Raw genomic sequence first — 26,822 nt, 5'->3', positions numbered from 1 at the left:
CTATCTCTATTTTTTGACTCTTAGGATTAAGCTTGTGGGCATGTTTCTTTCTTATTTCAGATGGAGTGGATGTTGAGGATGACCCCTCTTGCTCATGGCCAGCATCATCACCTTCTAGCAAGGATCAGACTTCCCCGAGCCATGGAGAAGGCTGTGATTTTGGAGAAGAGGAAGGAGGCCCAGGTTTGCCCTATCCATGCCAGTTCTGTGACAAATCGTTCAGCCGCCTCAGCTACTTAAAGCACCACGAGCAAAGTCACAGTGACAAGCTCCCTTTCAAATGCACATATTGCAGCCGTCTCTTCAAACACAAGCGGAGCAGGGACCGCCACATAAAGCTTCACACGGGAGACAAGAAGTATCATTGCAGTGAGTGTGATGCTGCGTTCTCAAGGAGCGATCATCTTAAAATCCACTTAAAGACTCATACGTCCAACAAGCCATATAAGTGTGCCATTTGTAGGCGTGGGTTCCTGTCATCTAGTTCACTGCATGGACACATGCAGGTTCACGAGAGGAACAAAGATGGCTCCCAATCCGCTTCCCGGATGGAGGACTGGAAAATGAAAGACACTCAGAAATGCAGTCAGTGCGAAGAAGGCTTTGATTTTCCTGAAGATCTTCAGAAGCACATTGCAGAATGTCACCCTGAGTGTTCCCCTAATGAAGACCGATCTGCTCTTCAGTGTGTTTACTGTCATGAACTCTTTGTAGAGGAAACATCCCTAGTAAATCACATGGAGCAGGCTCATAATGGTGAGAAGAAGAATTCATGCAGCATTTGCTCTGAGAACTTTCATACTGTGGAGGAGCTGTACAGCCACATGGACAGTCACCAGCAGCCAGAGTCGTGCAACCACAGCAACAGCCCATCTTTGGTAACTGTGGGGTACACATCAGTCTCTAGCACCACCCCAGATTCAAATCTCTCGGTGGATAGCTCAACAATGGTGGAAACGGCTCCTCCTATTCCAAAAGGTCGTGGAAGAAAGCGGGCAGCTCAGCAAGTGCCAGATATCACTGGTCCTTCAAGTAAACAGGCAAAAGTTACTTATAGCTGCATTTATTGCAACAAACAGTTATTTTCCAGCCTTGCAGTTTTGCAGATACACCTGAAAACTATGCATTTAGATAAACCCGAACAAGCGCATATCTGTCAGTATTGTTTGGAGGTGTTGCCATCTCTCTACAATCTGAATGAACATCTTAAGCAAGTCCATGAAGCTCCAGACCCAGCACTGATTGTTTCTACCATGCCTGCCATGGTCTACCAGTGCAACTTCTGCTCTGAAGTGTTCAATGACCTCAACACCCTTCAGGAACACATCCGATGCTCTCATGGATTTGCCAACCCCGCTGCTAAGGACAGTAATGCATTCTTTTGTCCCCATTGCTACATGGGTTTTCTTACAGATTCTTCCCTGGAAGAGCATATTAGACAAGTCCATTGTGATCTTAGTAGTTCCCGTTTTGGTTCTCCTGTGCTTGGAACCCCAAAAGATCCAGTGGTGGAAGTGTATTCTTGTTCTTACTGTACCAATTCTCCAATATTTAATAGTGTTCTTAAACTGAACAAGCATATCAAGGAGAACCATAAGAACATTCCTTTGGCACTGAATTACATCCACAATGGGAAAAAGTCCAGAGCCATGAGTCCATTATCTCCTGTAACCATTGAACAGACCTCTTTAAAGATGATGCAGGCAGTTGGAGGTGCTCCTCCTCGTCCTGCCGGGGAATATATTTGTAATCAGTGTGGTGCTAAGTATACTTCCTTGGATGGTTTTCAGACTCACTTGAAAACACATCTTGACACTGTCCTGCCAAAACTGACCTGCCCTCAGTGCAACAAGGAATTTCCAAATCAGGAGTCGCTGCTGAAGCATGTTACCATTCATTTCATGATCACCTCAACCTACTACATCTGTGAAAGCTGTGACAAGCAGTTCACTTCTGTGGATGACTTGCAGAAACACCTACTAGACATGCATACATTTGTGTTCTTCCGCTGCACCTTGTGCCAAGAGGTTTTTGACTCCAAAGTCTCCATTCAGCTGCATTTGGCTGTGAAGCACAGCAATGAGAAGAAGGTATACAGATGTACATCTTGCAACTGGGATTTCCGCAATGAGACTGACCTACAGCTTCATGTGAAACACAACCACCTGGAGAACCAAGGCAAAGTACACAAGTGCATCTTCTGTGGTGAATCCTTTGGTACCGAGGTGGAGCTGCAGTGTCACATCACTACGCACAGCAAGAAGTACAACTGCAAGTTCTGCAGCAAAGCTTTCCATGCTATCATCTTGCTGGAAAAGCACTTGAGGGAAAAACATTGTGTTTTTGAAACGAAAACTCCAAACTGTGGAACGAATGGGGCATCTGAGCAAGTTCAGAAGGAGGAAGTGGAACTCCAGACCTTGTTGACAAATAGCCAGGAGTCCCATAACAGCCATGATGGCAGTGAAGAAGATGTGGACACATCTGAGCCTATGTATGGCTGTGACATTTGTGGAGCAGCTTACACCATGGAGACTCTCTTGCAGAATCACCAGCTGCGAGACCACAACATTCGACCTGGAGAAAGTGCCATAGTGAAGAAAAAGGCTGAGCTCATTAAAGGGAATTACAAGTGTAATGTGTGTTCTCGAACATTCTTCTCTGAAAATGGACTTCGAGAGCACATGCAGACACACTTGGGACCAGTGAAACACTATATGTGCCCAATCTGTGGCGAGCGGTTTCCGTCTCTTCTGACTCTTACTGAACATAAGGTCACACATAGTAAGAGCCTGGACACTGGAAACTGCAGGATTTGCAAGATGCCCCTCCAGAGTGAGGAGGAATTTTTAGAGCATTGCCAAATGCACCCTGACCTGAGGAACTCCTTGACGGGGTTCCGCTGTGTGGTGTGCATGCAGACAGTGACGTCCACGCTGGAACTGAAAATCCACGGCACATTCCATATGCAGAAAACTGGAAATGGTTCTGCCGTGCAGTCCACAGGACGTGCACAGCATCTCCAGAAACTGTACAAGTGTGCGTCTTGCCTGAAGGAATTCCGTTCAAAACAGGATTTAGTGAAACTTGACATCAACGGTCTGCCATATGGTCTGTGTGCTAGCTGTGTTAATCTCAGTAAAAGTGGTAGTCCAAGTGTCAACATCCCTTCAAGCAGTAACAGACAAGGCATGGGCCAGAATGAGAGCTTGAGTGCCATTGAGAGCAAAAGCAAGGCAGGGGGACTGAAGACTCGCTGTTCTAGTTGCAATGTAAAGTTTGAATCAGAAACTGAACTCCAAAATCATATTCAGTCAATCCACAGAGAGCTTGTTCCAGACAGCAACAGTACACAGCTGAAAACACCACAAGTATCTCCAATGCCTAGAATCAGCCCCTCCCAAACTGAAGAGGTAACCCTTTTTTCTTTGCTTTTGACACCTTCCATCCTTTTGGAAAAAATTCCCCTTTTTTCAAGCTGTCTTATCACTTGTCATGAAATGGTTAGGCTGATCCATGTTACATTTCCATCCACAGCCATTAGCTAGTAATTACTTGCTTCTTGATATGCCTTACATCTTGGATTGAATTTTGTGGAATAGGACTTATTCCAGTCTCCCTAGGATATTGTCTTCTGTGTCACTGAGGAGACCTATCTTCATGCCAGCACAACTGAGATCTGGAATCTTATCCTAGCTCCCAAATGCATTGGAATCCCCAGCTAGGAGTTGTGCTTGCGGCAGAGAGCATTAATGACTGAGGAGTAGACACAGTGAGCCAAAATGCTGGCATAAGGGGTTGATTTTTAAAAATATATTTGCGAGCAACAAATTGAGGGTATTTTTGTTAATTCTGTTGTAGACTTTCATTTTTCCGTCTTACAGCATATTTTGATTAAGTAGAAGTGCAATGCTAGCCTAAGGTAAATTGGGAAATCAGTCCTTTGGATGCAATTGCTTGTTGTTTTTCTTTCCATTCCTGATGAAGACCATTTTGATGTCACTGAAACACCTACTGCCTGATGATTGAAATTCCATCGTGTAGCATAACCTAGAAAGTACATGTCAAACTCTTGAAAGATGTAATCTCCTTCCTCAGTCATCAGTGATTGAGTAATGCCACATGTATGTGGGGATGTAGGGGAATCATATACTGAGGGAAGGGAATCTGTTTTGTCTTCAGAAATGTTATCATTAGAATGACTTAGAGGTAATATTTTAGGCATGGTATCTTGCAATATGATTTAGGCATGGTATATCTTGCATCTTATAATTCAGGAAGCCTAAAAACACAGCACAAGCAAATTTTAAGAATTTGAAGCTTTTGCTTCAAGAAAGCTTTTAGCCTATAATGATACGAGCATGGTAAAACCTATTGCTGTGAATGTGTGTAAGATACCCTGTGGCTAAGGAGCTGCTGCTCTTCCATCACCTTCCTCACTCCCTGTTTGTGAGCCCATCTGTTGGGAAAGATCTCTCAGCATGTTGTCCAACAGTGTTGTGCAAACTGGAGAGCAGGAGGGAGGCAGACAGGGAAGAGTGAGGATACATCAGCATGTGTGGACCAGGAGGTAAGTAGTTATGGAGCTTCTGAGAACATGGATGAAGATAGGCTTGGAGAAGGACACTGAGGTAGCACAGAGCCTGGAGTGCCATGAAGAGGGAATTGGAGTTGAGAGCTCAGGATGAAGTACCAGGCAGGATGCAGCTCCCAGGGAAAGGCCCTGTGCTGTCATAACTTCTTCATCTCTGATTTGCACATTGGGTAGGGGACACCTGAAGAATAGAGTGTGGTGTGGAATTTATGGAAGGCTGTTAGACTGATAACCTGAAGTCTAAGGAAAACCATCTTTTTAAAGAAGAGGGCAGAGGAGTGGCTCTCATTAGCTGTGCTTTAGGCCACTGATGATCCCACTGCTGCTGAGCTGGAACTGCAGGATAACCAGCTGCATGTTTTTGATAGGTTCAGAGTCATCCTGGTTTCTGTTTATGTCATCTTGCACCAAGTGACTACAAGAAATTCCTCTTCCCAGTCATATTGGAAGCCAATTCCTACTACCTCAAGCACAATCAGAATCATATATTAGTACAGTTACCATGCTAAGGTGTTACCAACTTGTCTTTCTCTTGCTTGTAAACTAGACAAAGAGAGATTTGGGAGTCCTTTGTGGTGATGTAAGATCAGTTACCTTCAGTGTCATTAGTGAATCTTCCTGTACTTGGATCAGGTATAATCAGAGTTCTTAGTTATACTTCTGAATGGCATCACATTCCTCTTCTTAATCCTTTTGATTTTTATATAAAAGTGTACCTAAGATGAAAAAGTATTTTAAAATACACATTTGTGAATAGCATTTGCTTCCTTCAAATCACCATTTGCTCCCCACCTCCATTCTGAGGTTGTAAACTGAATTTTCAGTGTCTGTGATTCTGATGTTCACATAGTAATGTGGACTTTCAGATTCTTTTCTCATGGGAAGACAAAGCCATCAAATTCTTGATAGACCATTAGTAGTTCTGGAAACCACAAATACACGTTTGTAAAATCCTGAAAGATAATTAATTTTCTAGCAGATATTGCTGGTTCAAATTCTAGCAATGCAAGCATTGTAGCAATGAGAATCAAAATTGAAATTGGTAATGTGTTAATGTTTAAAACTATAGATTGGATGGCCAGACTGAGGGAAGGAAAAACATAAGCATATAACACAAACAGTAAAAAAAAAAATTGGATTTTAAAAATTTATTATTAGTCACTGGCTTTTATACTCCACTAGAAGGATATTTCTTGAGCTGAATGGGATGTTGAAGACAGCTACTTAAACATACAATTTTGGGGAAATTTTCAACAAACAGTATTATAATATCAAGGAGTGAAAGTTTCATTTGCATTATTGAGAGTCACATGAATTGAGATTTCCACCTATATATAAAGAATATTTAATTCCTAAGGCAAGAAAAATAGGTATCTTGCATATATGAGATGAGTTGTCAGATCATTAATATTGCTGAATACCCCTTTTTACTCAGTAAAAAATTTCAATTATAAGAATATTTGAAAATACCATTTTAGGATAAAAGATCACACTGGAAGTGTCACTTCTAGCTTCTTTGCCAAGTATTCTCATGGTTGAACTAGAAAATTTCCCTTTTTAGTCTGTTCTCAGTGATGTGATAGGGTGCAATTACCTTACCACGGTATGTCTTCAGCTGAGCTGCCACCTGCTGAGCTCACCCCACTTGCTGAGTGAAAAATGTTGACCTGAATCATCTCCACTGAAAGCTACCTTCTGGTTGGGATGGAAAATTATGAGTAGTGCTCATCATTGCTTACAACAAGTCAAGGAGCAGGTCAGAACTCATTAAGCCCATCACACTGCTGAATCTAGTATCCCTACGTTATCACACAGACTTAAATAGGCAGATTGTGGATAGCTAGCTTTTGAAAGAGCTCTGAAATGTGTAGATCTGCAAGTTAGTCTTTGAGCTTTAATGAGATGCTGGATTCAGCTGGTTTTAGATTTCTTGTAAAGATCTTGAATCACACTGCAATCACACTTTTAGGCTAGGGTGATAACCTTTGTGATAGTTAACTCTCTAAAAGCAGAGAACAAGGTCGGGTATGCTGGTGAATTGGGAACTAGAATTTTTTCTGTCACTCATTTGCTTTGCTGACTTGGCCAAATCTGCTTGAACATCTCTGCTTCATTTTCCTTATTCAGAATATAAGATAGATTTTCCTGATAAGTGTGTTTCTATGCTTACTTACAATACACTTTTTGTAAAGCACTAGGGAGATGAAAATCTGTTAAAAAAAACCCCTGTGTGACCTTGACTCTCTTGTTCCCCCTTAATACGCTGTCAGGCACCTAATGAGAGAACTCTTGACTCGGCAGAAAGTGTGCCCTCACTTCTTAAGCTTCAAGACTTCTGTACTTGCTGAATCACACCAGCATAACGGTGCAATAAATTATATTGTCCATTTCTTAGCTGGCAGGGGAGGAGGAAGTGAACTCTGGTTTACACCAACGGTTTAATGGTAAAACCTGAATTATGCTAGAGTATCCACATGTGCTTCTGCATTCAGTTTGGGGTCCTGTTGGTAACTTTCAGAGTAGAAGTGCAATTGCTTCTGTATCACATTGTTCCATGAATGTGAAGCTCATGTGAATACTGTATTACCTGTGCAATGCAGACAGTACTTCATTAATAATACAAGAATGCTCTGGGTTTTCCAGTCTTGAGGAGAGAAGGAGCAGCATGAGTACACAGACAAATTATTTCAGGAGTGAAGATGCTTATTTAGGTGTGGCAAAATACTTGCAGAAACTCACTATTTCAGAGAGTATCAAAAATGCTGGACAAAGGAGAGAGCTAGCAACTGTCACACCAGCTGGAGAGCAGAATAAGTGAATCTGGGGCTGCTCTTATGTCCTGTTGCGGTTGTGCAGAGCTGTATGCCAGGATGGGCATGTCACAGCAGGGGACACCGGCCACATCACAGCACAGTTCTGGAAGAAGCCATGAAAGTGCAGGCTGACAATGAGCTTGCAGAGATGAGGGTCACAAAATTCAGATGCTGTGGAGAGCTGTTGGCTCCTTGAAACTCAACTTCTCCGACCTCAGATAAATCCAGAAATGGTATCACCCTGGGAGAAAGAATGGAGCTCAGGTAGGTGTACTCTTTTATCATTACTTTTTTTTTCTCTTTATTTATTCATGGGCCCTGAATCTACCTTTATTCTCTAACTATTCTTCCCCCCACTTCTCAAAACACTGCCAGACCCAGAAAGACAGAAAACAGGAACTGCCTTTTGAAGTAGCTGGTTTATTTCAACAGCATGCACTGGCAGTCAGAGGCAGAAAGAAGAGAGAAAAGACTGTGAGCAACCCAGAAATGTTCCCAGATGCATGCTTTTGGCAGGGCAAGCAATAGCATTTTAGCAATATAAATCACAGTGCTTTTAACTGAAAAAATGCACTGAAATCAATATTCATGCATTTAATTGAAATACATAAAGAAATTAAAATAATCCTTCTCATCAGCAATCCAAGCTGATCATTCTGACTACAGGATTTTTATGAATAAGCACATAAACTTGTAATGTAAACATAAGTAGTGCCTAGGGTTTCCTGTCAGTGAATCCAGGCCCAGAACAAGTGATTTTCATGCTGTATTTTGGATCCAGGGACAGAAAAAGGTAAAGAAGGTTTCTTGCTGGCCCAGAGATTTGGCTTTGAAATAGTTTGTGGAACTAATCTCTGAAAAATGTATTTTCTGCTTCTGGAGTTTTAAAATGAGTTCACTAAATATACCAGTTTTGTCTTCCCGTGTCATTGTTACATTGCTTTCAGGAAAATATTATTTAAAGTGTGACCATATCTATTCTTAGGAAGGGCTAGCCTGGAGGGGTTTTTGCCACAGTAGGCCACCTCCACTTGGCACTATGCTTTAATTTCTCTAGTGCCACTACCATGAATTGGCTGATAAGGTCCAGCCTAATAATTTCTCTTCTCTTTGTCTTAACACTTTTGGTGGTGAGCTATCAGAGTCCTCTTTGAATTTTACAAGGATAGTGTTATTGTTATCCTGTTGCTGTAAATCCTACCAGAATTAAGCTTTAAACTTCCCACCTCACACACACACACACACCTCCATGAGTTCAGTCTGGGAAAAGAAGGCCATATGTTGGCTGGGAGCTGCTGAAGAGAAGTAAGGAGGGGAAATGTGAGTTTTCTTAGTTTCCTGTCCACTGATCATTAAAATCTGATGCTGTTTGTTTCTCTTGTTATTTATCAGAGGCCTCAGATGGGGGAATTTGGAGAGACATCTTCTTCACACCTGTGGAAAACTTCACATGAGAGGATGAAAGGATAACACCTCCAAAATTTTCAAGAGCACTAAACCAAGATTTCCATAAAATGAACCAGGGTGGGGAGGTGGAATGCGTGCTTGAAGAAACACAGAAGAACTGGAGAGGGACACAGGAATGTGAATGAAGTCCTTAATGATCTCTAGAGCCTTAGATCTAGGGCAAATGTAGATTCAGCAAAGCTTTATGAGACAAAACATCTGTGAGGTGTCTACTCATATGGCTCAGCCATTCAACCCACTATCTTCTTGGGGCTTTTGCTGTACATATACCTGCTGGCCAACTGACTGGTGTAGCATGCCACAGTTTCTGCACAGCCCCAGAGGAAAATCACAGTAGTGATGAGTGTTTGTATTCTGATCTCAGAACTGGGTACAAACATGAAGAAATTTCCCACAATTTTCTAGCCTGGTCATCTTTAGGAACAAGACACAGAAAATCATGACAAATCTCTAGTTGTATGCTGGTGTGCATACCTCTAGAGGATTCTCTCACTTCTACCTCTTATTTTTGGACTACTCTTGGCCAATTTCAGGGAAAATTTCATAGATTAATAGTAATCTTAACACCTATGTAATTGTTACAGTGTTTGAGAAGAGAGGTGACCCAGCAGGTGATAGAATCCAATTAAGAAAGAGGCCTTTAAGAGATCCAAATCAAGAAGATGGCTGTAGCTGAAGTTTATACCTATTTTATATGCAAAACTCAAGTGAATACAAGACATTAACTTATAGGAGGAAACTATGATCTGTTCTTTGTGATACAGGGCAGCTTTTAAAGTGACTGTACATGAGAACTGTTTTTCACCACTACTCAATAAAGATGTTATATATGATGTATGTATTACTTTGTCTCATACAACAAACATAACACCCAGATTTGTTACTTTGTCATGAGAGAAATAAAATGGGCTAACCATTAATTTAAAATGGATATATGGCCCCAGTACTGCTTGTTTACAATGAAATTGTACAAAATGAACACAAGAAAACCACCTGACCTGTAGTATCTTGTTGAAGGACACTGTTCTTTGACCTGCCAGAGCTGTGATAGCAGATAGTTGATCTTATGCCTGGTGGTTCAAAACTGTGAGGTACCTTTCTTTCCCTGTGAAAGCCATCTTTCATTTATACTGTTTCTTGTATTGTCTTACAAATTATCAGATAACTATGACCTGTGCTATTTTATCCAGCCTGTTTTGCTGGGTATGACATCAGAGATGTGTCTCTTGCTAACATCCACCCTCATGGTGTGACATTCTAGGACGAGAAGCAGAGGGGACAAATGAACACACAGGAGGCTCCTTCTGAACATCAGGAAACACTGCAAGGGCAGCCAAGCCCTGGCAGAGGTTACCCAGACAGGTTGTCTATCCCTTTGAGATACAAGTCATCTGGATGTGGTCTGGCTCTAGGTGACCCTTCTTGAGAAGGAGGATTGGACCAGAGGATTCCCAGAGATCAACCTCACCTATTTTGTTCTTCTGTGGTTTCCACCCCTCCTTTGGGCCCATGTACCAGATGTATGTTGATGCTACCCTGTTGTTCCTTGGTGGCTAAACCTTTGTTGCTGGTATATGGTTCTGTAAGTCAGTGAATAAAAGGGCAGGGTACTGAGTATCTCAGTACAGGCCTATCAATAATAATGTGCACTTCTAGGGATCGTTTTTAATGCCTGTGAAATGCCTTTGAAGAGTGTCTCAGAAATACTGCCACTTGGAAATGCAGCCATTTCAAAGTTACTTGCTGCTTGTGTACTCCAAAACAAGGTGGGAAGTAGGAGAGAAGGGAGCTATTTATCCCCTTTGTTCATATGTCCACAGTTTTGGTGTCCTGTTTTGGGATACATTTCCTCTGTTTTTTGCTTATAATTCAGATGTTTCACAGCATTCTGTCTAAAAAGGTACATCTAATGGCTTTTCATATCTGGAAGACCAGCTCTTTCTCTCTACATTTTCCAGTAGGAAATGGGGTGGTTCACCAACAAAGAATGATCTGAGACCTCAAGCTTCTAGATTTCCTTCTGTGTTTGCTTTATTATTGCCACAACAGTCCTCTTGGTTTCTGTTCTGACGGCTGGAATAGGTTTAGGGCCAACCTATAGGTACATGGCTTTCTGCTTACAAATCCTTGTAACCATTACAAACAGTGGCCAACTTGAAATTGATCCTGTTCTGCTGCTTGGTGCTTCTCTCACAGGGCTAGACAGGGAATGTCTGCATCACCTGGTGATTTTCCCAAACTACCAGTCAACCATATGTAGTTCCTTATTTCTCATATGCTCTCTGCTTCACAGCTGGTTTGTGTGATAGTGGTTGAGTGGTTGAAGTCCTTCAAACCTAGAAGCTTGGCATTCTGCATCTGAAACAAATTTTGCAATCTTTTTTTTTTCAGATAGGAAATAATAGACTGAAGCCCCATGTAAAAAGACATTTAAGTTATTGCAGGATGTACCTAAGAGGAACTGCTGGTATTTTAAGAATTAATGTGAAAGTAAAAGATTATGAAATAGGACAGAGGCAATTCTGTGAAGTTCCCTTAATTCCCTTAGAGGAGAGCAAGTATTTCTTCACAGGAAAAAATCCAGCTAGACACAAATCATTGTAGATGGTGTTGAAGAGTGGCTGAGCAGAGTGGTTGTTTTGCTGGTACACCACTTCCTTGGGCAGCTGCACTGCCCCAGCAGAGGTTTTTCAACTGGGCACACAGTCAAGCATCATTGCAGTGTCAGCAGCTGTGTGCCAGCTCAGATGCTACCAGTATATTTGTTAACGTTAATGTGGCCCAAGTGTATCCATAGAGGGTAGTCCTAAAATCACAGCAATATAAGACAATAATAGGACTCTGTTCATGGCATATTTTGTAGTGCCTTTTTAAAACTCCAGTCTTGCCCATGTTATCATGTGAAGCCTTCATTTGTGAAGTCCCATCGACTTCCCCAAGTGCAGAGCTAATTGCATGAGAAGGATCTAAGGGGTTTACTCCTTCTCTTGATACTTCAATGAAAATTAATTTCTTATATATTATGTATGAGTAATATATTTCTGTTTGTACATTAATATTAATGTTGCATATTTTTAAGCACAAGTTCTATTCTGTAGGATTAAATTATCTTGGTAAGTAATAGTACAGAATTCAGTCTGAGTTAAAAGTGGACAATTAAGGGCCAGGGGGAGGGTCCTGAGTCACACTTTGGAAACTGAAATTAATCAGCATTAATTCTCCACAGAGTGGGAGAAAAGCGGCTGTAGTGTTTAAATTACCAAAAAAAAAAAAAAAAAAAAAAGGTATATAAAAAGCCCCTGATTTTGCCTTTCTGTTAAAATCCAGACAGCTTTTACAAAATCTGTGATGGAGAGAAGAGACAAGAGTATTCTCTAGTGCGTACTTGCAAACTATTAATTTTATTGGGCTACATCTGTTACTGATTGTTGGTGTAGAAAGTAGTGGCTTTACTGAATGACAGTCTGTCTCAGTATGCCTTTTTAAAAAAAAAAGAAGAAAAAATCCCAACTTTAAAAGAGAAAAAATATCATCTTACTCAGGATATCAGCTTTTTGAGTCTCTGACCTGCCAAGTCAAGCTCTATTGCCTGTGCTTTGATGCCACTTCATCTGCAGAACTGTCAGTGTGGTATTGGTCATAGTTCCTCCTCAATGTTCATGGACACACAGTGGCTCTGACGCAGATGCTGAGTGTTGGGATGCCTCTGGATGGGTTAACAGCTCCAAGGCTTCAGAGGGTCTCAGGCTGCACCTTTGGTTTTAATGCAGTGTAAGGGGACAGAAAGGGGTGGGGATGCTGACAGAACGTTCAGTTGTTGGCACAGCCCCAAATTCCTGAGTGCTGCTCAGCACATTCATGTGCACTGCTCAGAGACTCAGACCCACCCAGGATCAGGCCCTCAGACAGAAAGACAGAAAGAAGTGTATTTGCTTTTTAGATCCCAAATCAAATCCACTTCAAGCTGTTTGTATTCGTAAACTATGTAAGCCTGATATGAAGTAATTGAGAGAGAAAATAAATATACAGCCATGTGCTGCTAGGTTTTAGAATTACTTTTCTGACAGGTATTTCACTTCAATACTGAGTTTGAAAGGCCTAGAGAGAGTTAAAGGATTAGAAATCTCAGAGCGAAGAGATGCAGTTTTTAAATGTGGCAAGATGTGGGTTTTTTTTCTGTGTAGGGATGTGAGACATTGCAAGCTAATGCTCTTCATCAGCCAGGGGAGGAAAAGGTTTGTAACTAAGAGATATTGAAGACAGACATGATCAAATGCAGAATCCAGAATAAAGGTGAAAGACAGAACAGTCGACCATGAATAGCAGAATAGAGAAGGAAAAGCTGCTCACATGAACATTTGTATTTCTGACTCAATATATTTGTGTAACTAATAAGTAACTATAATGAATGAAATGAGAAAAAATAATGTTTCTTTCCATTTTTCATTTTGCTTACCTTGTGGGATTGTATTCTTTTCACAGGCATGTACACTCAGACCCTGTTATAATTTAAGATCCTGCTAAACAAAAACAGAACAGAAAAACACTCATAAAATCTCCATGAACATGTTTTTAAAAGTAATCAGGAAATACTTATTTATGGGGTTTGTGTGAGCAATTACAAGAGTTGGTAATTAGTCAATTAAAAAGAAAAAAGCAAGATAACAGTGCCCCATAAGCAAGATAAATAACTAAATATGCAGTGAAACTGGCTAACATATGCTTAGTTTTCTAAGAGCTTAAGGTTGACAAAATAAGCATGCAGGAAGATAGAAAAGAAATCCTCAATTAAGGTACTGTCAAAATTAATCTGACCTCTGATGAAAATGGCTAAATGGACAAAGCTAGGACCATGGTTGCTCTTGTGTATCATGAAGGGCCAAGCACACTGCTAATGCTTAATAAAATAATGATGTAAAAAAAAAAAAAAAAAAAATAAATCAGCTGGCAGCATTAGGAGTTAGCACGGGCAAATTGCTGTAGTTAGTGTGTAAGTTTTAAATGTCTTAACTTGTTATTTTCATGTAATTTTTTCATATGCTATTCACTTTCTCTTGTCAGGTTACTGTTATGTCAATTTAAAAGGTTGAATTAACTCCACCCTTTGTGTGAGGGAAACTGAATGAATGACTGATATGGGAGAAGGGAATTAGAGGATGCGAAAGGTGTGGTATCACTTTTTTGACACCAGCAGGTTGTCTCAGCTGTGTCATTGATCCATACAGTCAGTGTGTACTAAAACTGAGGGGGAAAAGCCTTGAAAGTCCCCTTCAGTAGTGTGACAAGGGCAAATAATGTAATTAGGTGTAAACAGGAGGTTATTAGTGGGGTAACAGGTACACATCAAGACCATTTTTGATAGGTCATGGAAGTGAGGTGTGAAAGGTGTATAGAACAAACTGGGAATGCCTGGAGCCTAAGACTGTAGATGCCATGCATTAGAAGCTATAAATGATATTTTGGTTATTTCATATAGGGAATAAGTATTCAATTAAAAGGGGCATGGGTACAGGAGATCCAGAAATGGTATATGTAATCAAGGAAACCAGTACTGTTAAACAAATGCTTTGTCGTTGAGCTAGTGGCATATCATCCCCATGGAGAAGAATGAAGTACAGATTAGTGGTAATATAATGGAGTATAATATACAATAAATGGCTTACAAAAATATCCATTCCAAAATTCTCAGCGAAAGGAGCTGAAGATAAAAGAAAACATTAAGCAGATAAACTTGCCGTCTTTAAGAAGAAGCATCAACAACCTGGGAAAAGGCCACTAAGCAAACATTTAACAGGGAATATAAGGCTTATGCATGAAGTTACTGGTTTGTGAGCTTGATTTAAACAGTGAGGAACGGAAGAGGAAGGCTAATCAAAGACATGATAGAAGAAAGTTTGGATTTAATGAAGGATAGAGGGCAGAGATTCACAGAGGGAGGATCATGCTTAAAATTTTCAATAAAGAGTATTTTGAGAGAATAGCCATAAGTGCTGACAGAGAAGCCTATAAACATGATTTACCAGGATTTTAGCAAAGCTTTTGAAACGGTATAGCACAAAAGACTAATCTGTTGGGTGAATAAGTACGGCGTAGGGAGAGATACTTTCTTTGATTAAAAAAGAAAAGAAACATGATCTTGGGTATGGAAAGCATAGGAGTCTTGTGAATTGAAGCAGGTTGGTTTGGAGTGGTGTAAATAATGGAAAGCCTTAAGAATCATTATGTGCACCAATTTTGTTGAACTTATGCAGCATATCAGCAGTCTGGAGGAAAGAATAAGTAGTAAGGTGATGAAATTCCCTGATAGTACAAAACTGGGGAAATGTCAGAACAAAATAGGCAAGTGATAAAATACTGAATGATTTTGACAAGGAGGTGGAGCGTGAGCCAATAAGTAGCATATGCAGTTCTTTTTCAAGTAATATAATGAGGCTAGGGAATAAAAAAACAAGAATGTATCAGTACCTCAGTCACAGGGCACAAAAGTCTACACAGAAGTATTTTCTGCATACTTTTGAAGCACTTCTGAATAGAACTGTAAATCTTCTAGTAATGTGGTTATTAGTTGTTTTGCTTTTTTTATAAAAGCAAAGGAAATAAAATTCTGTGCACAGAATTGAAGTACCAATTTGAAGTTCATATTCCTGGACTGTTTATAAAAGCAGCAAAGTCTCATTTCACATGACATGGGCACTCTGAAAACTGCAGAGTGAAAAGTGAGGATTGGGAAAATAATTAAAGGTCTAGGTGATATTAATTATTCAAAAGATTAGGAAGACACTTGCATATGCCAAATCCAAAGCTCTTTAGATGAAGTCACAGAGAAGATTGGAATGCTGGAAGACTTTAAAATGGTTGTGAAAACAGGAATGCAAAAGGCACCCAATGCTCTTGTGAGTCATTCATCCAATCGGTTACTCTTCTGCAGTGATTTTGAATGGTCCCAGGAATGACTTGGGCCTCAGATTTACACTCAGCATGGAGGAGAAAAATTGGCACTTAGGTTCTTGGCAGGAGGGGGTTCAGTGAAGGAGCATGAGATTGCTTATTGGAGAATTTGATTGAATATTAGGTAATAATAATAAAAGGAAAAAGTTAAGCCACTTTCTTAATCCTATGTTCCTTTCTTCTCTGGAACAAATCTTTGGGAGTTTTTGCAAGATGGCACAGTTTAGAACACATTACATCTTGTCCATTTACTAAACTGATCCTGTCCAAGTCCATATGGAAATGTACTGGCAAGAGCATTCCGTGGCCCACCCTTGCTGATTTGAAATTACTCTCTTACAGGAAATACGTGTCAGCTTTTTTGTAGGGAAGAATGTTTGCGGGGAAGAATGACCATATTGTCATTCTTCAGTCTCCTCAGGAGACTGACAGGTATCCTTTGGGAAAACCAGCTGTGGCAGGTTAGGGTGTAAGTGCCCTTAGCTGTCCATTCATTGTTGTGTGGAATGGATATGCTCAAGGCTGTGAGCTGAAGCAGCAGAGCCTGGGGTGCCTGCTCAGTCCTGCTGAGTCCTTCACATGCTGGTGGCTTGGGCAGAGGGGCAAGGGAACTCAGCAAGGGTTCCTTGCTGCAAACTGCTGCAGCAGGATGAGGCAAGAATGGCTGCCACAGCCCTGAGCTCCTTTCTGTTTTTCATCTTGCACTGCAAAGGCTGGAGACGCTCAAGAGTAATTAAAATGCCTCCTTGAATCACTATCCAGTTTTTCTTGTGGTGTGTCACATGAGTGCTGCAAGGCTTCTTTCCTTCCTATCTAGGCAAGGGGCATGGAGCTGCAATACCTCAGGGTTCATTTCTCTTATTTCCCCAAGTTTCCCCTTTTTTGGGAAAACAGTGTGAAGATGGGCTGGGTCTCCCCCTAGATCTCACCCTAGTAGGGAAATGGGGTCAGACATGAAGCTCATCAGGAACTCCTGTGAGCAGTTCTGAGTCCTGTGGTTCTGACAAAGCTTGTGAGACTAATATGTAATGTGCAGGGAAGAAGGACTTCCTTAGAATGTGAAACATACAGAAATAAGTGTGTGGGTTTTGTTCAACATGATGCGAAAATGACTGGGTTTGATCACTTTGAAAATCTAGGAGTAAATGGAATTTACTGAGTATGCTTTTATGATAAAAACTTAATCATGCACAAGTTTAGACACTTTGAGATGAGTGTGTGTTGAGCTAATAAAAGTTGATGTCAACATTTTAGAATATGCTTGGAAACAAAAAAGAACTAGTGCTTGATCAAGCAGCAGTCACAAAAACAATCTTTCCTTCATGATAAAAAGAAAAACTCTGTGTGTGATTCTGCAAATATGTCAGATCATTTTGAACAGGCTAGTAAGTGCTAGTAAATTATAATTTTTTGTTGTTGTCAAATCACTTTACTTTTTAGCATTTGACTTCAAAAAATCCCCAACCTTTGTATGTGTTGTCTTTATGTACATCAGTCATAATTTTGCTGACAATTCTTGACATGCACTCTGCATTGCTCTGCTAACAAGAGAAAAGACCAGCCATTACATTTATGTTTCTTTGTTTTTCAACAAAGTCACATATCAGGAATAATGCTAGGGGTATGCTAATAAACAATACATAGTGCCAGTCATCAGGGAGTAAGAAATATTTTCTAACTAGTTCTAAAGGGAAACAACGTTTTAAAAAAAAGAAGAGTGATTGTTATTTATGCAATATTGTTGTTCTATATGTCAGCATCAAAAAGGATCTTGTAAAGAGCTTAGCATAATAAATCATTGATTGTGACTGTCGTTATTTAGAGGTCTTTACTAGATCTAGATGTAGCGCAGTAAGGTTAAATTTACCAACATATAATAGGAAATTCTTAGACTGAATCTGATTTTCTACCAATGTTACCAGTATTGTCACAAGAACGAAAAAAGTATTTTATTTAAAGAACAGCTGGCTTTGGCTTTACAAATTGTAGCAGTAACGCTAAGTCAAAGCAGATTTGGTTTCTGGGTGTCCACTGATTTTTGATTGTCTACATAAAGATTTATCTTGGTTAAATTTTGAAAAACTAAGGTTCATTTAAATGAAAAACAGCAAATAGGCTTATGATTGTTTCCACTGTGAGGAGACGCAGCACATTTTATTGTCATTGAGAAAATTAAAATAGCCTCTGTGTATGCAAAGCAATGGGAGATTTGTAAAGAGGAGCCCACAGGAGCACTTAATTTCAGAGTTGACTTTGAGTAGTCAGTAATTTTTCAGTTAACTTGGTAAGGCAAAACAACATATTTTTGAAAGTTCTTTATATTCCTGCCTGCAGGCCTGAAGTAGAAAGATACTTAATAGATGGGCACTTTATCTGCCTGGGACAGGGCATCTAAATTTAAATGCTGATAAAAAAAAAAAATCAAATCTTCATTACTGTTTGGAGTCAGGTAAAAAAAGCCAACATCTTTCAAAAAACATAATTGATAATACCAGCTGCATAAAACTCTTCACAAGTTAAATATATACAGGAGAGGCTGTATTTTTGATGCACTTTATCCAGTGAACCCTATTTCTTCTCCAACTAATATATGGGAAATCTGCAACTTAATATATCTGTGCCAGCTTCTTGTGACTTTACATTCTTTAAAAAATATGTGTTTTTCTGTGTTTTTTCTTCTTTTTGCTGATGTAGGCAAGGTGCCTGTGGCTGTACAGAAAGATGTGTATCTTTTGAGTTACTGCCTTCATGTGGCAGTTCAGGACTTACCTTGACTTCATTGCATCTTCAAAACAAGAATTGAGCTCTTCAGGACTGTTACCTTAGGACTTGAGTCCTTGATACCACAATTATGCAGTTGAATAATTTTATGAATCTGACTTGTCTCATTAGATGCCTGGATAACTGCAGATTTTAAGTCTTAAGAAGGAAAAACTAAACCTTACTTTGAATACATTCTTTCACTTTTAAAACAATGCTTTCCAATATCAACTCTCTGGCCAATTCAGATCAAGAAAAATAATGAGAGAAAATACAGTTACATTTTTAGACTGTTGAAATGTCTTGGACAAGTTATATACCTTGTAGAAAAGTGAAAGAGTAGATCTTTTTTGAAAGACATCAAGACAGAAATGAAAAACGTGTTCCATGCACCAAACTGAGCAGAGTAATGCATTTCCTGGTTTATAATGAAATTTGAACTGTATACCCCATGATTTTTAAGTAAGTCAAGCACAATCTAATGTGGCCAGAAGGCATGCTCTCTGGCTAGTTTCCAGTCAGGCTTCCCAGTTTTAGTACAGGCTTGCCAATAGATATTATTGAAGCAAATGCGCTGATACAGGATCTTTTTGTCCAGACTAGCTGGGAGGTTTTTCTCCTTGAGAAATGGTGGCCTGATGGACCATTTAAAATGTGTGGTGCAGAGGAGATTCTGTAGCCCCACTGAAAATGAGAGAAGCAAATTGCACATTTCTGTGTTCATTTCCTGGCTTCTCCCTTTTCTGTAGTGTATCTAATCCATTGGTGTAAAATGAAGGATCCACATTGATTTCAGTGTTATTTGGCTTACATCCCATGTATCCTCATTCCATTTTGACTTCCATGAGTGTGATACTGATGTTTTAGCGATACCAATGTGTCCATGGAGTTAGGAAGTTGACAACAATCTTTACCAAGTTTCAGAAAACTCAGATGAAAGGTACTACAGAACCTACAGAGTGTTATTTTTTTAATATTAATATTTAAGCCTTAATTAAAGCATTGCTGGAGAGCTTTAAATGACCACTGTGAACTTTGTATTTTGAGTTACAATGAAATTATTACAATTGTATGTTTCAGTAAATTTTATCTACCCTTGTTTCTTTAGAAGAAGACCTACCAGTGCATCAAATGTCAGATGGTTTTCTACAATGAGTGGGATATCCAAGTTCATGTTGCAAACCACATGATTGGTAAGTGAGCGCTAAAACTTCTCAAAGACAAATACCCATTTTTCTTATTCATTATCACTATTGTCTCTAAAATTAAACAGAGTTAAGGAGAAATTAATTGTGGATCCATCAATGATTAACCTAGGCATGATTGATTTTTTTATTCATATTATTAGACTTGATAAAGCATTAGCATATTTTATTTTCTGCAAGGGCTAGTTTAGACTTCTGCAGAGAATTATATATCCACTGCCAGTCAAAACACAGGTGATTAGCAAATTAAACTTCTAATCATTTTTGCATTATTGAAAACAAACTAACAAGAATGGTTAATGAACTGGATGTTAGCTTTCCATAGAGTTTTAGACAGGTTTTAATTTCAGAAGTTATTATGGTAATGACACTACTGTGTACTTCTCAAGCACCTCAGCACCAAGATCAAAACTGGTGAGTTTTTGTCATTAGGAAACATAAATAATTCAAATGGCCATAAAATAGTATTGTTTGTTATGTTTGAGCAGTCTGGAAAAAAATCCTGAGTGCATCTGTATAAAATTAAATCCTATAAATTATTTGAAAAAGTAAGGAATTGTAGTATACAGTAATAGAATGCACTCTTTAAGGTACAAGCATTTAAGAAAACGTCTTTTAGGATTCCTGAATCCTGATGTTTACAAAGCTGTTACAGTTGTAAATTGGAATAAAACAAAAGCTGCTTTTTCTTTGATATTCATATTTTCTTATTATTTGCTGATTCCCCTAGGTTTACCCATAATGTTTTTAATTTGGTAACTACTCAGTAATAGCACTAAGAGTTCTATCAGCCAATTAAATTTATCAAGCACATCATTTGCTCACTAATAAGATAACATTTCTGGGATTGTCTCCTGGTTTTTTTTTAGTTTCTTTTTTCCAAATTTTGCTTTTCAAAACAGAGATGGATACCACTCAGTTTTTACTCCTGCTTCTCTTATGCTGACTTTCTTGTTAAAATAGCAGAAAATCTTGCAAAGCACAGATGAAAAAATATGGTATAGAAGCTAGTAATTATATATCCAACAGAAGAGTATTTGCTTGATTTTTCCACTTTCCAGTTTGGTGGTAATTATTTTTTTTTTTCATTCAAGGTAACATGCAGATTTCTTCCATGAACACTTAGCAATTTGGCTGCACTGTAAAAGAAAGTTATCTGCCAAAACTTAATGGCCCATTTCTGTGGGTACTTTATTTAAGTTGTTACATATTTAGAGCATAAACATTTTATATTTTTCATACAAATAAATCAATGGGAATGTCAAACTGGTTTTGTAAAGGAGACAAGCATTTTACCTGTTCAGTTAAGCCTTAGTCTTGATATCTTGTGGTTTTGGGTAGGAGATCATTTGAACTGCTTCAGAGTATTCAATCTGTGTCAGTAATGTAATTTTAAAGTAGAGTACTACTAGCAACAGAACTCACCATTTCTGTTGTTTTATTTGAGTCCAGTGTTTGAAATGTTCTTAATTGTAGCATATAGTGATGCTGAAATTTGATGGGGAATATGGACACTGTTTATAAGGGATGATGCTGGAATTGATGATGTTTGCTCCCTACCCACTTCCCAGGTGCCCCACATTTTTAGAATAGGACCTCACTTATTTTGTTAAATACTCAGGTTTATTTTTCCTTCTATTTTCTGGATGAGTTTTATGAAAGAGTCAGAATAGGAGGAGCAAAATGGGGAGAGAGTCAGTAAAGCAGGACAAATCCATTTAGCTTGCTTCACCCTGCAGATCTGAAAAGACATATTTTCTTAAACGGAGCTATTAACTGCCTATGTTTAATTTCTTAAAGCTGGATGAGGTTGAATGAGAAAGAGAATCTTTTAAAAAAATATTTAATTGTTTTGTCTGTGTTCTATCTAATCATGCATGATATTACTTCATGACATAACCATAGTGACACAGATTTAAACGTGCTTAATATAAAATCTTCCCAGTGAAATAAAGGAGCTTGCAAAACATGCAGGGAGATTTGCCGGTCATGCATGTGGTAATCTGTGTTCAGTGGAAGATTCTTATCTGCACTGCCAGACTTAACAGTGCAGCTCCTAATGATGTAGCCTCGATTAAACAAATGTGAGGGGATTTTTGTGTTGGAGTGGAGTGAAAGGAATATCAGCGTTCTGGAGAGTTTTGAATGTGACCTCGGAATCGAAACACAAGGAAAAATAATTTCTGATCTCCAATTCTGTTAGTCTTCTCACTCTTAATTGGATTTTTTTCCTTGGCTATCTTTCTAATTTCACTCTCCCCCCTCCCCTATATTTTATTTCATTGTTCACAGGCCCTTTTCCAAGACCATGTTCTTTCTAGAGAGAAAGGTTCAAGGGGTCACATCAAGCTGTTTTTAACCAGCCTTAGTTTATGTACATCTGTAGGTATTCTTATTGTATTTATACATAATACGGAAAACATGCACACAAACACATTTGTGTGAATATATATATAATATATACCTGTAGTTACTTGCATACATATCAATATGTAGATTGAGAAATATATTAGATTAAGCACTGGAGTCAATATTGGCTTGTTGACACAGCACATTAAGCAAACAACAAAAAAAAAGGTTTCCTAAAGACATTGGTCCTTCCCTTTTTTATATATATCTGATAGAACGTGTCTCATTGCCCTGATTTCCTAGGTGCTTGTCAGAACAGGATGTAGTGTCTTTGATTCTCTGAGAAAAGGAAAGTAAAGAAGCTTCAGGAAGACACATAGAAAGAAAGGAGTTTAAATGCTAGAGAGGGGGAATGTAATATGGCAAGGCAGGAGTTAAAAGTCAAATGATGTGGTAATCCCTAGATCAGACGTAGGGGCAATAAATGCCTTTACAGACACCATTGCACAGTGTCAGGAACTGTTATTTCCTCTCATAGTAAAATGTTCCCATTATCTGTGTTGTGGTTATTGATGGATGTCCTGTCCTCTTACCTGAAGAACTCCGTAATCATAATTCAGAGAAAAGAGAAAAGGGAAGGCAGCTGGGACATGGGACGAATGTGAAAGGGGAAAGTCATCTGCCAAACTCCACTCAGAAATGGGTGAGAACCACTGATAGAGATAATGCTCAGCCAGCTGAGGCAAACAGTTGCTGCTCAACATCATGATGCAGTTTGAATGCCTGGAAAAGTTGATGGTGTCCCATCTAATCACTGTGCCCCTTGAACATGATCCCGGGATGTAAACTGAGTTCATGTTGCTAACATCCACAGAGAGAAGTTGCATTATGGAAGGTCACTGAGGCAAAGCTATACTTATAAAACCCCAGTGTGAAACTCAGACTTTTAAATAAGGCAACTGGAATTACTTTGTTGGCTAAAATAGCTCCACTGAGGGTAGGTATTTTTAGGTTGTATGTATGTGTGTGTTTTTGTCTAATCAAATATAATCTCAACTAGACATTTAGCAGGGGAAGAAGGATTAGAGGCTATTTGAAAAGCCTCTTACTCTTCTTTGTTAGGAGAGCATATAGCATTTTTACAGATTTTATTATACATTTCAATCAATTCAACAAGAGGGATTATGCCACCTAATGGAAAATAAAATCTGCCGATGACCCAGTGAAGTGTAACCTTAAGTATCTTTGACAACAATGCAATTTACATTATACAAGTTATGTAATAAAGAGATGCCATAGGGGCAGCTTTCCCTTAGTAAGTACACATTTACTACTTCTAGAACTTTCCATTTTATAACTGTTCTATAGCCTTTCATCGAGTCTTCCCAACATCTTCATGATGGGATGGGGCAGTAAGCCTTTTCCATTGAATGGATGAGGACAAAGAGGCACAGAAGTGAAATCCCTTGCTTGCATTAAGTGAGCTAAAGTTCAAGAGTTCTGACTGCCAGATCTGTCCACACATTTCCAGACACTGGGCTTCATCAAGCAGAGCCCATGTTAGCTTAAACTACACACTGTTAGGCTAGGCTAGGGGGTACTAGCAGAGGGAAAGCAAGGCATAGCGTGGGGATTTTTAAATACACTCTGTGTTTTGGCATTACTTTGGACCTAGATATAGGCATGTACTTTTGTTTGGAAAACTGTAAGGGTGATTGCCAAATGAAGACCTGTCTGTTGGTGGGTGTATTGAAATTTGTGGGTGAAACAAGTTCCAGCTTTTGGGTGGGGAAGGAGGAAACATAAATCCAGGTTTCATATGGGTTTAGAAAGCGTTGGTATAAATGGTATTTCTTCAGTTGTCTCCTTTCTTCTATCTTTTTTATCTGGGTGGAATACATAGCACTTCTAGCAGCTTTCTTTGAGAAAATTCCATTTCTGGAAACATGGTGACTGTGGAAAAGAAGCTTTCTGGCATTCTTTTGTTTTCATCATATAGCTTACAGTTGGCATTTGACCTGAGATAGTAGGAAAATAATCGGCTGTTGTTTGTGTTCTGTTTGATGCATTCCGCTGCTCCTCCAATTATTTTCACTGTTATTTTAAGCAGACATGCTAAACATTGTTTCATCTTCAACTGATTCCTTTACATCTGTAGTATCTGATGCAGTTCATTGTAAATAGACTAAACAGTTGCTGTAGCAGTTGCCTAGCATTTTGCACACATGCATATATGGCATGGCTCAGAATTGGGGGAGTTCAGGAAAGGAATTACTCCATATAAAATTATGGGGCTCAACAGCAGTAGTGTAAATTTGTAAGTGCTCTGAGTAAAGTGCTGTTAGGCATGAGATAATGTAAAGAGATGACATTGCCAAGAACTATTTATGAAGAGCTTAATTTTTTTCACTCTGATAATTCTTGACCAATAATTACCAGCTTCTAATTATCTATTTTAGTTAGAAAGAAATTTCTATCACTATGGAGGTTGGCATTGCAACTAGCGCATAAATCCCCAAAGAGGCAAATGTGTTCCAAACAGCCACAAACAACTGTCTCATGAAACATAGTGAGCAAATTGCAAGCCGCTGGCTGTGCACAACAGAGCAGCACATTTACCATTGAGGACTGATCAGGCTGACAAAGAGAATGATAAAAGGGGGAAACAGCCACAATCTTTGCAGTTTGCTGCTACTTTTGTTGATGGAGAAAGCAAGCCCCAGTGTCATAGCAAGAACCACTGCCCCTCTGAAGAGTTGGGGAGCAAAGGGGAAGGATTTGGTACCTTCTTGACACCCTACTTTTGAGATATGTCATTTCTGATAAGTAAACAGACTTTTGTTTCTTTAACCTTTTCAGTATCGTGTATAAAACCCATTTTGCGAAGTCTGTTGTGGAGAGTTTGTCTCTGAGTGAAGGATGTTATGTGGCATTGAGCAGGGTAGCAGGTGGGAGCAGGATGAGGAAGTGAAGAAAATGGAAAAAAAGGTACTGAGCACTAAAGTTAGAAAGCAAATGGGAAAACAGGATGAAGCAATCCTGCAGTTGACAAGAGGAATTCTAGTTTACACCGGTAAATAAATACTTCAACAAATCTCAAGTAACCGAATTTATGCTAAAACAATTGGAGTTTAAAAAGCAGGGTATCTAGAAAATGCTATCTAACATTCTAACTTATCTGCAAAGAAATTTTACAGCTGTGTTGTAAAATAACAAGTAGTATGTAACCATTAGAGGATGTAAAGACACACTATAGTGCAACTCATGATTTTTGATTTTTTCTGCGACAGTTATATAATATGTATATATGCTTGTGTGTTGTGTGGACGTGCATGTTTGCATTATGCATGCATTAACTGCATGCATAATAAACCTATAGAAATAAATAATCTTATTTGCCTCACATTTGTGCAGTGTACATTATGGTACTTGTGGACAACATCATTGATGTCAAGACAAAGGAAAAACCTCAATCGGCTTTCTGGAAATCAGCCCAAGAAAATTCTTGTATGGTTGTAATAGCATGTGGCATTCACACATTCTGTTATTTGTCTAATGCCTAAGGTCATTAAAACCCCATGATTTTCCTTTCACTTATGCAGAAAGCTGTGCTGAGCAACTAGTACTTGTTGCACCGTGTTGACCTCAAGTAATACATTTTCAGAAGGTCAGTTTGATCACATTACAGTAAATCTGATATTGTAAAGTCCCTCTTAGCTGAGATTTGGAGAAAAAGGATCCAAAGCTATAGATCTACACACTAGAGAAGGAAGGAGGTGAAGGCTTCCTTTTGTTGGGCTTTTTTCACTGGTTTTTGAGTAGCAAAAGATAGAAATTGTCAATTTATAGTGAAGAGAGTGATCATACTCTCTTAGCATCAGGAAATCATTTGAATGCCGGGGAATCTCCTATTTAGAGGCAGAGCTGAAAAGAAGTTGCGTAAAAGTTAGAGGAAACTTGGTCACCTTGTCTGCAAAATGAGGAGATATAATTGAAATATCCAGGAAAATCACCATTTGGAGTTAAATCCAAGAAAACGTAGGTTTATTTCATGAGAAGCTGGGTTACAAAATAGGCAAAATCTGGGCTGTTTAATACTAACAGGAAGCTACTCTCCTGTGGGCAATGCTGGCTTATTTGAAAAGCCCATAAAGGGTTTCAGCATGGACCATACAAAAGGGATACTTTCTCTTTAATAGCCATCTGTACAGGAGAGATGAGAAGTGGGCCAGGTCATCTCTCCTCAGCTGTCATGATATTAACGTAGGTAATGGAGCAAGCTCTGTGTTCTGCTGGGTGTTGTTTTTCATAGATGTTCATCGATTTACACAGATAATTCTATTTATTTCTTAGAGTTGGTCCAAGCAAACCAGGCAGAATAACAAACACCAAAGCATTTCAAATGACTTTATCTTTGTTGTTTTGTAATGTAACTTTTGTCTAAAAAATGGTGTCACACCTACTGTGCAGATGGCTGCATGATTTGTAAACCAGCCAAAACATTTAAACAAATGTGTGATCTGGGGATAGATTAAATAAAGGATAAAATGGAGTGTGGACCACAAATTCTAATAATCAGATGATTTTAAGTTGTGTGTGGTGTGGAGCGACGGTAGCGGCGATAGCAGGGAACGCTTGCCAATGACAGCAAGGTGCCTTACAGATCTCAGGATGGAGCCTGTGGCC

General features: G+C 39.1%; 1 protein-coding gene across 14 annotated transcripts in view; it reads left to right on the top strand.

The window, feature by feature from the left end:
* Nucleotides 1-26,822, top strand: part of ZNF521 (zinc finger protein 521) — a 230,011-nt gene that overhangs the window by 92,622 nt on the left and 110,567 nt on the right. For 13 of the 14 annotated variants that reach the window (XM_083854564.1, XM_083854563.1, XM_083854562.1 and 10 more), the window contains 2 exons: nucleotides 61-3,413; nucleotides 19,691-19,775. In XM_083854564.1, coding sequence (XP_083710690.1) covers nucleotides 61-3,413; nucleotides 19,691-19,775 — 3,438 coding nt within the window. Of the gene's footprint in view, nucleotides 1-60; nucleotides 3,414-7,450; nucleotides 7,672-8,799; nucleotides 9,801-19,690; nucleotides 19,776-26,822 lie in introns of those variants that run through there. The other variant, XR_014589274.1, reaches the window with a different exon arrangement.

The sequence above is a fragment of the Zosterops lateralis genome (assembly GCF_965231275.1).
Source record: "Zosterops lateralis genome assembly, chromosome: 1".
Lineage (NCBI taxonomy): Eukaryota > Metazoa > Chordata > Aves > Passeriformes > Zosteropidae > Zosterops > Zosterops lateralis.
This window is presented reverse-complemented; position numbering and strand designations above follow the sequence as displayed.